Source organism: Choloepus didactylus, chromosome 4 (genome assembly GCF_015220235.1).
Source record: "Choloepus didactylus isolate mChoDid1 chromosome 4, mChoDid1.pri, whole genome shotgun sequence".
NCBI classification, from domain to species: domain Eukaryota; kingdom Metazoa; phylum Chordata; class Mammalia; order Pilosa; family Megalonychidae; genus Choloepus; species Choloepus didactylus.
Window position 1 is genome coordinate 116,549,921 of NC_051310.1, and position 15,262 is coordinate 116,565,182.

Sequence of the window (15,262 nt, forward strand, 5' to 3'; positions counted from 1 at the left end):
CTGGGATGAGAAGGGAAGGATGAAGGTAGAGAATTTCATCCCCCAAACTAGGATGCTTTTCTTGAGTTCAGTAAAATCGTCTAAGTTCAAGATAATTGGCAAAAGATAAATTCTGACATTTTTGAAGGCTCAGTCACATAAGCCCAATAATTATTGGAAATGCACAGAAGAGTAAATAAAAAAAAGAGGAAAGACATGCCACATCTTGCCTCTGTGTGATAGTATCTAATTTTTTCTTTCTTTGATCCAAAAAAAAAAAAAAACCAACCAAACAACAACAACAAAAAAACAACAAAAAACCGACTTGCATTTTTCCAATTCTAAATCCTCAAGGCAAATTTAAATTATGTAGTGCCTATTTTTCCCCAGAAACAACTCACCTGCAACAGTGGATCACACACACACAAAAAAGTTGGGTCTGCAGTGTTCACTGAGTCTCAGGGTCCCAAACTCTCCCTTTTACTATCCTCCCCAGACTGGCTCCACTGCTGCTCAGGCAGCCAAGGCAGGACGTGACCAGGGCGCCCTTCCTAGGCTCTGCTCCCGGGGCATAATTGGCTGACATCTGCTACCCCACCCAGCACAGGAACAACTGCCTTCTCCATGGTTTCTGATGTGCTGGTTAGAGGAGCTGAAGCGGGTGCTCCCCAGGGCCTCCCACAGGCATGCGGTTACTCCTGGTGTCCGAGATCCGGGACAAGACACAGGTGGAAGGTTTGCACCGCAGAGGTCATCGGGACATCGGGACCAGTCCCTTACCTGGGCAGCGGCCTCTGTGAGCCCACAGAGAGCTTTGGATGCAATCCCCACACATTCCCCAAAGGCAGGGAGGTCCCCGGTCTTGGCATTCTGTGAAATCCCTGCCATTGACTCGCCCAAAACCTGGAAAACAAACAACCGGGGATATTCTTTGTCCAGCATTGCTTCAAACCATGGGGTAAGGGAGGCTACACTTGCAACTTTAACATTCAAGGCTACTTAACTTATATTTATACTCTTTGTCATTTTTCTCCTTTACATATGGATCATCCCCTTGGAAGTCCATTACTGCATAAAGGACTATGCAGTAGAGAGCAAACTCTAGTCTTAGCCCAACACAAACCAAACCCTCCTAACATCATCAATACGGATAGTCTCCCCAAAGCTAACATAAAAATGTTAACAAACACACACTCATGCTCCAAGTATAGAGCCAGATCGCAACAGCTCAGCATCCACTCATCTCAGATGCATTTCATCTTAACCTTCTGATTTCCAGGCATTCTCAAAGGACAGTCAAAGGATTACACAGATCAGTGTTTCTCAACCTTTTTTTTTTTTTTTTGGAACTGCTTCCCTAAGGAGCCTTTTTAGACTTTTTTCTTAATTGTTCCCTTCCCCCAATCAAATCAAATAGTAAGAAAAAAAATTCTGTTGAGTAGATGGTTTGAGGGCCACAAACCATTATAACATCTAAGATTTTCTTGTCCCCCCCAAACCCAATTTATACTCCCCTTGAGATTACATGCCACAGATGGATGGCACAAAGAACATCCAAGAGGGCCTAACATAAGCCAAGGTCACTGAAGAGCTTTCCACAGCAATTCAGCCCCCAGGTGTAAAAAATACATGATCTGATTCACAATGAGCCATCTGTGATACAGTATAGAGCAGTGGTTCTCAAAGTGTGGTCCCCAGATCAGCAGGACAGGCACCACCAGGGTGCTTGTTAGAACTGTACACTTTGGTCCTTCCCAGACCTCCTGAATCAGTCTCTGGATGTGGGGCCCAGCAATCTGTGTTTAACAAGCCCTCCAGCGGATTCTGATGCAGCCCAAGTTCCAGAAGCACTTGAGCAAAGGACTACAAACAAGGCGTTGACATATGCAGTCATATATAGTGGATACATGCAAATGCACACAAAGAACATCTTGATTTTATCCACCCTGAGAAGCAACATTAACTACTGAATTATAGCACAGACAGTCTTACCTTGGAGTTTTCCATCACACTCTCAATGCAGTCAAAGTAAGAGAGGTCACTAACAGGTTCATTGGGATTATCCAACATCCCCTTAACCGTCTATAGAAGGAGAGTACAACTTAAAAAGCAAGCAAGTGTTATACAACACGTAACACAAAATACCAAATATCAACTTCCCCTTTGTATATAATATAGGGTTTTGGTCAATGATCACTTGTTTACCCAGTTTATTGAGAGGAATTTTGATCACAGTATCCATGATTTTGGGTTTCTTAATCAAATTTTAATGCTAGAACAATGATTGGGGGGGTGAGGGGGGATGAGGTCCCGTTAGCTTTCCCCGAGATAAGTCTTCCATGTTTAGGAGAAGCAGCATGGCATCAACAGAAGGATGTTCTATTTTGTTTTAAAGAAATTTGAAGGTTAATGCAAGGCAAGATATTTATGGTCAATTAGTGCAATTTCTCTGCTGGATAACTCCAAGGGATTTAAATTTCAAGGACACATTCTTTCATTTCTTCTTGCCTGAAAACTGCTAAGAACCTTCAGTCCTTAAATTCTGGGAACTTTTAATGGGTAGACATGAAAGAAGGCAATTCCCCAAGATTATCCCCTGGGATGTTTCCTTTGTTTTTAATTTTAAAAATATAGAAAATGTTCAGTCTTATTTAGGCCCCCATCAAGGAACTGGGCATTGGACCTACCTTTTCTTTGTCCCAGGCCACTGAAAATCATTGCTAGCCTTCATATTGTAATGACCTTGGGTCATCACTAATGAAGGACTTTTCTGGGGGAGAAAAGCCTGGTGATGTCTCTGTTCAAACATCTCCCCATTGAGTGAGAATGTATGTACACACGATGGAATACTATGCAGCAGTAAGAAGGAACGAGGTCGTGAAACATATGACAACATGGATGAACCTTGAAGACATGATGCTGAGTGAAATAATCCAGACACAAAAGGAGAGATATTGTTTGTTACCACTAATGTGAACTCTGTGAAAAATGTAAAATAAGTGTCTTATATTGTAGAATGCAGGGAACCTAGAGATAGACAGCAGCTAGTGAAGGGGGAACAATAAGAACAGACAATATATTGAGGCTGATCTTAATGATATGGGGATGCTCAGGTGTGACTATGGTTCATTAATTTTCTTTTGGTATGGTAGGAGTATATTGGAAAGAAAGAAATTATTTCAGGATATTTGTTTTTCCCATTGCTTTGCTTTGTTTTGTTTGGAAATTTTTTTTATTTGATAAGGTAATTTTAAATAAAAAAAAGAGAGAATGTACATTAGATCTCAACAGCTAAAAGCCTTTGGGGCACAGCCAGCAAAAAGACAAGGACATCTGAATTACAAAGGGTTGAGGGAAAGCAATGGTGGAAACTGCTGAGCTGTTCAGCTAAAAATACGTGGGAAAGTGGGCAGCATAAAGAATGAGCCAATTTCATTGAAGTACCACTTCCCACTCCCTGGGTAGTCAGAACTGCCTTAGTAAGAGTTACCCTGAAATAATAGTTTCAGGCCCAATTATTTTTGTGGCCCAATGGTATCAGTAAGGGACAGTAAATGCTCCTAGGCCAACGAAGCCCACTTAGACTGACAGCCACATAACATTTATATCTGCAAGTGTGAACAGACCAGAATAGGGCAGTAATTCAGCCAACTTAAGAACATTCTCAACCATTTCAGTATACTTCAGTCCTGGGAAAATAAGCTGGCAGTACAACAATGGCTAATTGCCATCATCAGACAGGGTCTCAGTCAAACTCTTCAGCAACTGCTTTGGATATTCCCACTCTCCCAGCCCTAAGCTAACCATCCAGAAAACTAAAGCCCCACCGAGTACAACCATATCTACTGAGATAGTCATTTGGCTGTTTCAGTATAACCTGCATTGGTTGGCACTGCTCTACATACAAGTGCACACACTGATTTTATGGTACGCACACACATTCTATGGGAGAAAATGAATTTTTACAAATAAACACACACTGCAGGTTTATTGAAGAGCAACCATAGCTGTGCTCTGGGCTGCTGGGGGCAGGGGTGTAGGAGGGCTCCTTGATAGTGTAGAACTCATTGTCACTCCAGGCTTTCTGCTTGTGTGTCCCTTGTATGTTACAAAATAAAATCCATGGGGAATTCATTTTTACTCAATAAATATACCTAATCCAGTCTATATTTCTCTCTCAATTGTCCCAGAATAATCTCTCCAAAACTTTTTAGTAGACCTCTTATCTTCTGCCTACATCCAATACCATAGGCCCCTTCCTGTTGGAAACCAAGAATCTTTTAACAAAAAAAAAATCTCATGCTGGTGAAAAAGAGAAGGTAGGGATAATGATTCTAACAAATCTAATTTTAATTCAGTTTCTTCTCACTGGATTGGAACTTGGGCCCCAACAGTCTCCCAGGAACATGCAAGGCAAGGACAGAGAAGAAGAAAATAACGCTGTAGGGAAAGGGCAGGAGCACACCCCGGCCCTCCCAGGACCTACCTCCAGCTCCCGTAGGGCATTATCACACTCTTTCTGGCCAGGGGCCTGCTGCGTGCACAAAGTGATGAGCTGATTGATGCTCTCTGTCACAGCTCTAGGAGAAAAGGTATTTTTTGAAAGATCAACAGTAATTTCCCCAAGAATGGTTTGCAGGTTCAAGAGAAATACAATTAATTCACTTGTAGGCTGGAGTCCTCATCATAGTTCTTCCACAAGCCAAAGGCTCTAAACATCCAGAAATAACCCCACCCAGGGAAGACAGAACCCTTTCAAGCAAAAGAAATCGCTGTCTTGCTTCCAATTGTTCATTTGATTTACTTACAGTTCTCTCTTAAGACATTATGACTATCATTTAATAGATTCACAAGAAAGAATTCCCAATGAAGTTGCAAATAGCAAAGAGATCATGTTAACATGGATTTCAAGGCCCTTCCTTAGAAACTCATGAGGAATAAGATTATCTGAATAAGGCTATTTTGGAATATGGTAGATATATTGTAAACTGTGCCTATGATTTAAAAATCTCTACTCTCCATTAAATGTTACATGATTGATTAGTTCCTAGAAATTGCCCCCAAATCATTCTTTAAAACAGCTATTCTTTTTGTTAACATTAATAGAAATAAATTAGAGCCTCTTGTATGATTTCAGATGTGTGTTTATTCTTAGAACTTAAGAGAATCCCAGATGTTTTTCTCTACATTGGCAAGAATTCTACCCCTCCCTAGGATTCTATACCCCCTCCCTGCTTAACTTGTCTTAGGTTACAACATGGATTATTTAGAAAGCCCATGATCCATTTTGAGTTAATTTTTTTTATATGGTATGAGAGATGAGTCAAGGTTCTTTTTTTTTTTGCATATTGAAGAACAATTTTTCTAGCACCATTCATTGAAAAGACTATCCTTTCACCACTGAATTTCTTTTCTTTGCTTCTTTGTTGACAATCAATTGGCTGTATTTGTGTGGTTCTATTTGAACTCTATTCTGTTCCATTGATCTTTGTCAACACTACTACAACTGTAACTTTACAGTAAGTCTTAAAATTGAATGCCCATGTTTTATATATGAAATAACCAAGAGACAAGAGATAACTCCCTAAAGGGATGCTAAAAGTAAGGAGGAGAAACAAGTTCACACCTCTCTGATTCCAAATCCAGAGGTATTACCACTTTCTACTGGGTCACAGCTAGTCTACACTCTAGCAGAACCTGAAAGACTATGCACAGTTACTAACCACTGCAGCTAAAGGGTAACTTAAAACAAAAACAAACAAAGGCACACACTGCTGCTAATCACCAATACCGCCTAATATAAAAGATACCTCATTTTATTAGCTAAATTGGCTTTACAGCTTCCCATAGAATATGAAATTAGATGGAAAATGATGTTGCGAATGTACAAAGGCAATCAGTTTAATTATTTGATGAGGAAATACTGCTTTGAATTTAAATTTACCTAGGATGATGAGCTGGGAAAGAAGAAAAACATCCCTGAACTCAAGAAAGAATTCCCAAATAGTTTTTCTAAGACTGACTCTAGTGATTCATTTATTTGGGAAAAAGTGCTCCATTAAGGTATGGTTAGAAAGCACTGTGTTCTCCATTGTGCAAAGGAAAAAATGAGAAGAATAAGACAGAGGACAATCCCTCGTTCCGACCACCCTGGAGGGTTTGGTCCCTGATGTATTCATTTCAGGTGCCCCTCAGAGAGTCTGAACCACGTTCGACGTGCTAGCTGTCATGACACACTTCTGGGTAGACAGACTGGCATATGTTTATATTACAACAGATGGAAATGGATGGAGATGACACTGCCACATATAACATGAGCTTTCCATTTAACTTATTTCTTTCAATGTTTCCTGTTTATCTAGTGATTTTGAAAACTTAGTTTCTACATGTAAAGATTTTTCCATTTAAAAACTGCTTAAAATCGGCTCATCCATAGGGTATACAGCTGTTTGTTGTCCTATTCTTTTAACTTTTTTTATAGATGTGAAAATTTTTCAAATAAAAACCTGGGGTAAAAAAAAGAAACAACTAAGGGTTTGTAGCTGTATAATCCATAAAAGTCAGTCCAGCACCGTAGGCCTGAATGAATCACTTGGGTAATATTGATCCATGAGTAAGGAGGTATCATTTATCCTCGCAATTCATTTTAGAGACCAGGTTACATAGTCAAATAATAAAATATTGGCCTAGTGGCACATGGTTACGTAGATTTGACAAGGAAAACAACTATTTTTCGACTTCAAACTATAGCAATTATCCTAAAGAGCAAAACAGAAGCAACCCCAATATGCAACAATAAAGTATTGATTAATACAGCCCACAACAGAATTCTGGGGACCCATGAAAAATCATGGTGTACAGCTTATCACTAATGCCACTGAAGAATATTTATGATACACACACAAGGAAAATAAAATCACTATATACAATATGAACCCACCACTGTAAAAATAAATATGTACACATAGAAAAATGACAGAATGACATACCAAAATGTTTTTAACAAGTTTTTACAGAGAAATCCTTAATAAATCTACCAAAAGTCATGAATTAAACAACTTACACTATCATAAAAAATATGCCTGAAATTAGAACTATCCCTCTTTTTTCCCACAAATTTGTGAAAAAACTTTTCACAATTTAAAAAATAACAACTATCCATGTTTATTAAAAAAAAAAAAAAACACACAGAAAAGTTAAATTATCAAAATTCCACCATCCAGAACTTTTTTTGTATTTTATTTTTTAGGCATTTAAAAATGCCTAGATTTAAAAAAAATCGGTATCTATGACCTCAGAAATTAAAAAATACTTTCTAATCTAAAAACCGCTTAGTGTCCAGAGATACCAAAATGATTCAAATGGAGTTTGGAATCTCTGGAAATTTTAAATAATTACAGAATTGGGGTGGGGGTGGGGGTGGAGAAGATAATCAACCAACTTCTACTTTTCATTGACCTACTAAGTACAAATCTCTTGATAAGTAGCTCAGAAGGGAAAAGAAAAGAAATCCAGATTAGACCTTTCTCTTCCTCAAGGGAGGAACATTTAGGAAGAAAGAATAAACCAAAATCCACACACAAGGATTCCCTAGATCCTGCTGTGCACAAGTCATGGGTATTAATAAATAAGATAGTTTAACTTGCTCTCTGATGGCAAGGGGCTCATAACCTAGCTAGAGAGGCAAGATGACAAAAAGAAAAGACACAAAGAAGCTGAGCCAGAGAAGGCAATGTGAGGGGTGTGACACCAGATGGGGCAGGAGGGGTGCTGAACCAGAGGCCAGGCTCGTGCTGGGGACTTGCAGGGAGCACGGAAAGGAGAGCTCCATGTGGATGGAAGCAAGGGAAAAAAGGCAGGCCTGAGCGAGATCCTCATCTGGGTAAGGGGGAAAGAACATTCTAGATGAGAACAATAGGACGCGCAGTCCCCATAGGCAGAAGGTATCTATTCCCCAGAAGCAAGCTTCTTTCTTCAGAGCAGGAAAGATCCCAGAGGCCACAAAGAACAAGGGATTCAAATTTGCTGACAAGAGCCAAGTTGGTCTGGGTCTGAGAAGCCGCAGTGGCATCTCTGGGGCCTGTGGGGATCTCTGTGTGTATGAGAGGCAGGGCTCGGCTGTCTCAAGAACAGGGAAGGCAGAGGGACCGACAAGGGACGGCAGTGAAGCCCAGATCCCCGCTGCTCAGCCTCCATGAGCACTTAGGTGCAGGGCCTGGTGAGGCTCAGAATGAAAAGGGGGAGCATGCTCTGTGGGCACCCTCTGCCCACACCTCTGTCTTATTTGCATCACATGCCAAGCACCCAGAGCTGGGCCTAGCCCATATTAGGCATGCAATAAATACCTGCATAATGAGCAAATGCAAGAATGAATTTATGAACAAGAGAATGAATTAATGAACCCCACTGCGGTGGAGCTTTACCTCCCAAGAGGAGCTCCCCTGACTCACTTGATCTGGCGGGAGCTTCTACTGGGAAACAACCTCGGGGATATAGAAGCTTGCCAAAATGCACCAAGGAAGCCAAGGAGACTGTGCCAGCATCTTCTTGCAACAGTTCTATCCTGAGACAAGCATTCTCATGTGATGATTTTTACTTGCTCACTTGGCTATAAAACCATCAAGTGCGAACTCCCTGTCAAACAGCAAGAAAGTCAGGATGGAAAAGGCAGTTTTAAAAACTAGCCTCTAGAGCTTTTCCTCATTATCACCAGCAGGGGGCCTTCAGGTACCCACAGAACCACAACATCAGCAACATTCCTTTGGGGTCTGTGTTCCTTCTGTATCTGGCTTTCAAAGGCCAAATTTATTCCCTCCCCTTCTTTCTGTAATGAAAGAGAATGAACAACACGTTCCAAGTGGAAACTGTGATTCTGAAATGATACAAAAAAAGTGAAGATAATGAAAACCATCTGAACTTAGATACCTGGAAACATCAAAGGGTTGTCTTATCCAAAGGGTCTCTGTAGGAATAAAGAAGTGATCCAGAGAAGGTTTTATATCAGAAACAGCTGCTCCAGAGAGCAGCTATCACCTCCACCCCCATCCTTTATCATTACCACCACCAAGGGAAGATACTCATTTACTGGAATAATCACAGGCAAAGATAAGATAGAGGTGGCAAGATATGAAGATATTTATCCAATTCCCTAGTGGCTCTAGGGGTTGTCTGAAGCTAAAATATCTACTTCAGAATAAAGCAAGAAACTCAAGGGTTTTTGAGAGAGCTGCTTTGACAGGGCCCAACCCCCCACCAAAAACAAAACACAAGCCAAGAGGGAGCCAGACATATTTTAACCATTAGTACCATGAGACTTTATACTTTGAGAGCTGGAAAGAAGCTTAAGGATGATCTAGCACACACCCTCCTTTTGTGGATGGGAAAGTTTAGAGAAGTGACCTGACCAATGTCACTGAATTACTCAAACATTAAAGCTTGGAATGAAATTCAGATTTCCAAATCAACCATCGAGCTCCCAGGGGAAACAAAAAACATGAAAAACAAATAGGCAAACAAAGACAAATTAAAAAAAAAAGAGCAGAATTGAAGCTGTGCATTTCAAAAGTCACCGATCTGCACATTTTGATAAGGTTTCTAACAATTCTACATTCCCTAAGAGTCCTGCATTTAACCTCTCACTGCTGTCAGCTTTCCTATACATAAAGCCATGTCAAAAATGCAAAACATGTCTACACCACCACAGGATCACAAAATACCCCATGGGTTCAGGAAAATGAATGTGGTCTTGATAATATAAGATCTTCCTGGGCTGACATCTCAATTTCTCCACATACCAGCAATTCAATCACTAATTACTGAAATAAATTGCCCTAGTGGCCGTGGAGCAGAAATTGGCCTTGGAGCAAAAGCAACAATGAAGAAAAACATTAACATCATCCGAAACTTAGATTCATTTTTAATATCTTCCAAAAAAAATTTTTTTTAAAATTTTTTACTCCCCCTATCCATCCTAAGCTGAGCCCTTTCACGTGGGACAGACTGAATGTTAAAAACCAGTCTAAATAACATTGATGCCAAGCACATAGTAAGTGCTCAATAAATATCTGTTGCATGACCAGTTGAGCATAATTTTCCTCTTAATACTTTTCAGTATTTTCTGACTTTCCTTTCAATGAACATATATTACTTCCATAACCTGAAAAATATAAACCTATTTTTAGGAAATATACTAAAGCCATTGTGTTTACAAATCAAGGGGAGACTTAAGTCTGAGCACAGTTTCTATCGAAAAGGTCATATGAGAAGACAGCAGACATTTTTAGTAGGGAAAGCACATGCAAATGAATATAGTATTTTATAAACTACTAAAGACTCCATCACTCTTATCTCTACCTCTGACAACATAAGGACAGCATCATTTCCTTGCTCAGTAACAGCAGCAGGATGTCAGGCGTATCTTTCAGATGGCAATGACATTGTTTAATCACAAACGAAAGCACATATTGTCCCAATCTTACCTTGCAGCTGCTGCCAAGAGATTTTTTGCATTGGGGGCTCCTGGGTCTACAGAAAGAGACTTGGCAGCTAACAACAGCTTGCTGGATGCCATAGAGATATTCTTGAGGTTGCCTATCACTTGCATCTGGTCTTCTTTTGTCTGGAAGGTGAAAAGGTGTCAGATTAATTAGGGACAATCCATCTCCTCTAGGAAGAATTCAGAGACCTAGGAGCAACATCCTAAAATGGAAACAGGTTATTTGCATTGGGCACATTAAGGCCAATTAGTTCTGCAGATGCCTAACTCGAGACACTGAACAGTGCCCACCCTTACCCAAGCAGATGCCCAGATCAAGACGCATGCAACAAGATCAGAAATCCATACCCAAGTGGGTCAGCCAAGAGCTGTGCTTCTCACAAACAGAGGAATTAAAAGGGGAGAGAGAGAGTGCGCCAGCGCACAGACCAAGCAACAATCCCAGCATCTTGCTTAACAATGCTAGAGTTGTCAAATAGCTTGTCCATCTCAGCCTGGCACAAACGATCAGCACTGTCTTGATATTCTGAGCTGATCACATCCCAGAAGTTCCTGAATCGGGAAGTTCTTATTTCTCACCTGATTTGCCATCAGAGAAACAACTCTTATAGATCAAAGCAAGAAACAACCTGGATATCTCTTTTTGGAAGTTCATAGGAGCTTAGGGGGAAAAAAAAAACAGCTCAGCAAGCTGGCTTGAGACCAGTTAGGCTCCCTTGTTCTAAACAAGGAGTTTATCTGTTCATCTGGAGGAGGTAATTTTAATAGTATGACACTCAGTATTAGACACAGACCCTTCAACTGGGCCTGCTTAACCTCAAATACATGGTTTTTTTCTCCTACTATATTACACCATGTTCGAAGAGCTCTCCTAATCTATGCTAAACATTCTCCCTCCTTCTCCCACCCTCTCTCCAAAAGTAAAACGATGGATTCTGTGGGAGGATCATGGGAAAAGTTATTCTGCATCACTGAGAAGCACTTCACACACAAGTTGATAGCATCTTTGGGAATGCCATTCCTGTGAAGTCATGGAGCATCCTCAGCAGCAAAGAGAATGCAGCCAACTGTGGTCTGCTAACAGGTACCCTCTTCCTGTTTGCCCAGTCTCAAAGGTGGAAAGTCCAACAGAGTAGAGAGGACAGGGTCAACTCCAGACAGCCACCTGCACACCCACCTGAGCTTGGCCAGCCATCTCAATGCCGGCATCAAGGAACTCGTCGAAATCATCACTGAACTTTCCGGAGGCTGCAGCCAGCTCTCCACTCTGGCCTCGGGTTGCATGGACTACTTCCCCAGCAGACTGGTTTAGATCAGCTGCTGCCTGGTTCAGCTCACTCTGGGCTTCCTGGAAAGGCTTCGTGCTTGGAGGTAGCTATGGGGAACAGAAGGTACACCCCATGGGAAGTTTAACTCTGCTCAGAAGGGACAAAGGAAGGCATAATAGAGGGAAGAAAGACTCCCCAGAGACTTATGTCCGAGTTATCAAGACTAAAAGGCTGTGTGGTCTGAGCCCACGTTACATTTGACCTTCCACATATATACGTTCATTCATTCTGTTAAAATTACTAAACACCCCTTAGTGCTAGATACCGCAGATATAAAAATGGTGAGGGCAGCTCTCTTCAGGGGCTCACGGTCTCCTAAATGGCAGAGCCAGGATTCATGTCCAGGCAATCTGATCCCAGAATCTGCTCTTTCACCCACCACACTATCCTGCCTCAAGATGAAAGCTCTCAAAGTTTTTGCCTTCTAGAACTAAAAGGCAGCGACTATCAACCTCCAAATCCTGTTCTTCCAAACTAATAGCAACCAATTTTGTTTGATTAGTGGTCTCTGCTGATAACATAACTTTTCTACGGAATGAAAATGTCACTAAAAGAACTAGAAGTGTTTGCGAAAAGTTCCAGAGAGTTAGGCTAGTCTATATTAATCACTCACATACATTGCTTTTGTACCCACTCTGTGCCAGGCAGTGCACAGAGAAGTAATAAAGATGAATGAGCACAAATCCCACCTTCAGGCGGCTCACAAGGCAGGGAAGGGGACAGACCCCAAGTTGAAATTCCTCCACCATTCCCTTTCTCATTAGCCTTGGATCCCTGCCCTCCATCACCTGATCATGCCTGTCTGGGATGTCCAGGTAAGAAGTCAAATGACCACATATCCCCTTTCCTGTCCCCCTGGGCTGACTAGAGAACAAACAGCAACATGGGCGCAAAAAAAAAGTAAACTTTAAGGCTCCATGTGGGAGACTGATTCTGATCAGAAAACAAAACAAGGAAATAGGACTCCTGCTCAGCTGCTTGGAGATCCCACAGAGGGGAGAAGCCCCGCTCACACCTACAGAGAAGCCCAGTGTCCCTTGCCAAATCCAAGAACCTCTCACCGAATCCACAAGCAGCTTCTTGCTGGACTCTCCGATGCTCTTCAAGGCCACATCCACATCCTTCTGCCCGGGGAGGCAATTCACACAGCTATTCAAGGAGTGTGAGACGGCTTTGGCCACCTGAATACACAGTGGTTGTGGGGTGGGGAGTAAGAAGTGCCGTAAGAAAGGAGCTCCGGGAATTTCAATAGAAACATTTTTGCACATCTGTTGGGAATGAGCAGGGACAGTATGCAGAGCTGAAACAAAATGGGGATTCCGGCCTCATACTCCAGGAGCATAATCTCCTAAAGGTATAAGATGGGGACATTGCCCACCAACATCTACCTGACACTGTTTACTACATTAAGTAACCTTGTCTAGGCCTCTTGGCCAAGAGCAAAGCCAAGCCCTCTCACGGGGTTAATATTCTGTCTTGGCAAAGGATATAACACAATGATCCCCAAAGCATGGGTATCAAAGTCACGGTTCTGTGATTCAAACACAGAACTCTCCATATCAGGGCAGGAACTGAAACAATGATATCAAATGCCAAGAAAATGGAAATACCTCCCTTCTTGGGAGCTCTGCTAAGGTCACGGAGGTACAAGTAGGCCTGGAGTCCTGGGATCACAGGTAGCTAGCCTTGTGGTGGATTTCTGCTCAGAGACCCTCTGGTACAATCATTCCCAAACCTCACTCTTTCCAGGGGCAGGTAGGATGCTCTGAGCACTACCAGAAACCAACTTAAGCTATAATGTTCTGGAGCTGCTCACCTACCACCTGGAAGGATATATAAGTGACTCCTTTCTGTGCTCTTGGCTGCATCATGCCCCTTAAACCCTAAACCACCTCCTTCTCAGCCCCATGACGAGAACTTTGCCTGGACAGTGTCTAGCCAATTGGTTTCATTAGGTAGTTGAAAATCATCTGAAGGGGAAATTGAGAATCAGGGTTAAAAACTTTGAGCAGCTAGACTGTACATTGACCTTACCTTCCAGGCTAAGCATCAACAGGCCTAACGCAAACATATTACCTCCTGGCTCCTAAATTTCCAAGGACAGATTTCAATAAAGCCTCCCCACCCTCTCATACCCTCTGTTGACTGTGAATTAAGCAAATCTCAACTTCATCTGGGGACTACTAGGTAAGACTGACAAAAGCGGCTACCATTTACGACCAGTGTTGTTATGGCACTTTGCAAGGCTGTGAAAACACTCACTGAGTAAATGTGTTCCTCTCAGGCAAAAAAGCGCTCAGGAGACAACCTGACAACATGTTCCCATTATTGATGACCACAGTCTCCAAGCCTGGGCCTCACCTGAGCTAGTCTTTGTTGCCGCTCTGCATCTCCAGGTGCAATCAGGGCCTGCTTGGCTTCCTGAATGAGCATGGCTGAGCCCTCCATCACGTCTCGAGCAGAATCTAACATGGCATGTGCAGCTGTGGGGTCAGTGGTGGATGCCGCCACTCCACGAGCAGCTTGGGCCAGTGTTTTCAGCGCTTGGGCCGTCTCTCTAGCAGCCACTCCTGGGGATAAAAGCCCACCAGATCGTCTATGAGATGTCATCTAAAAACCACACTTCTACTTGGGAGTAAACCTCCAGACGGTGGCCCTCTTGAAAGGAAAGAACCCTATCACGCTGCCCGGAACACAGTGAGGTCCAAGTTACTTTTTATAAAATTTGAATTTGCTGTGTTTCTCAAAGAAGTAACCCATACTGTTGGCTCTAGGACAATCCAAGAAAGATGTTCATAACAAATACAATGCTAAAAAATATCCTTCTGGCTCCCCCTTGCTTCCACTGCCCCCATGTCCCTAGACCTGAAACACCAAGTGCACGGGAATAAGTACACAGATGCTCATACCTGGGTGGACACATAGGCTTGTGGGAGGTTATTTAAACTCACTTTTCTTCCCAATTGGCTTAGTGGGGCATAAATGACATATATAAAGTGAACAAGTCTTACGTGCGCAGTTCAGTGAATTTTAACATGTATATACATCCATGCAACCACCATCCAGATTGAGATAAAGAATAGTTTTATCATCTTATCCCCTTTCCAAGTTAATAACTCCCCCATACCAGAAATAATCATTATTCTAACTTCTATCACCTTAGACTAGTTTCACCTATTCTTAAACTTCATGTTAACAGAACTACACAGTATGTATTCTTTTGTGTCTGGTTTCTTTCTCTGACCATAATACTGTGGGATTCACCTGTGTTGTTACATGAGGCAGATCATTCTTTTCTTGTAATCTATAGTATTCTATTATATGAATACACCAAAACTTACTTATCCATTCTTCAATTGATGGGACATTTGAATTGTTTCCAATCTGGGACGATTATGAATAAAGGATATATGGACTCATTTCTCTTGGGTATAAATGTAGGAGTTGAGTTGCTGGATTA

At 41.8% G+C, this 15,262-nt stretch overlaps 1 protein-coding gene across 6 annotated transcripts in view; it reads right to left on the reverse strand.

Moving 5' to 3' along the window:
* Positions 1 to 15,262, reverse strand: part of TLN2 (talin 2) — a 473,758-nt gene that overhangs the window by 97,141 nt on the left and 361,355 nt on the right. For all 6 annotated transcript variants that reach the window (XM_037833795.1, XM_037833797.1, XM_037833796.1 and 3 more), the window contains 7 exons: positions 14,164 to 14,372; positions 12,864 to 12,983; positions 11,652 to 11,849; positions 10,458 to 10,597; positions 4,466 to 4,559; positions 1,972 to 2,061; positions 760 to 882 (listed from right to left, as the gene is read on the reverse strand). In XM_037833795.1, the coding sequence (XP_037689723.1) occupies positions 760 to 882; positions 1,972 to 2,061; positions 4,466 to 4,559; positions 10,458 to 10,597; positions 11,652 to 11,849; positions 12,864 to 12,983; positions 14,164 to 14,372 (974 nt within the window). The remainder of the gene's footprint in view (positions 1 to 759; positions 883 to 1,971; positions 2,062 to 4,465; positions 4,560 to 10,457; positions 10,598 to 11,651; positions 11,850 to 12,863; positions 12,984 to 14,163; positions 14,373 to 15,262) is intronic.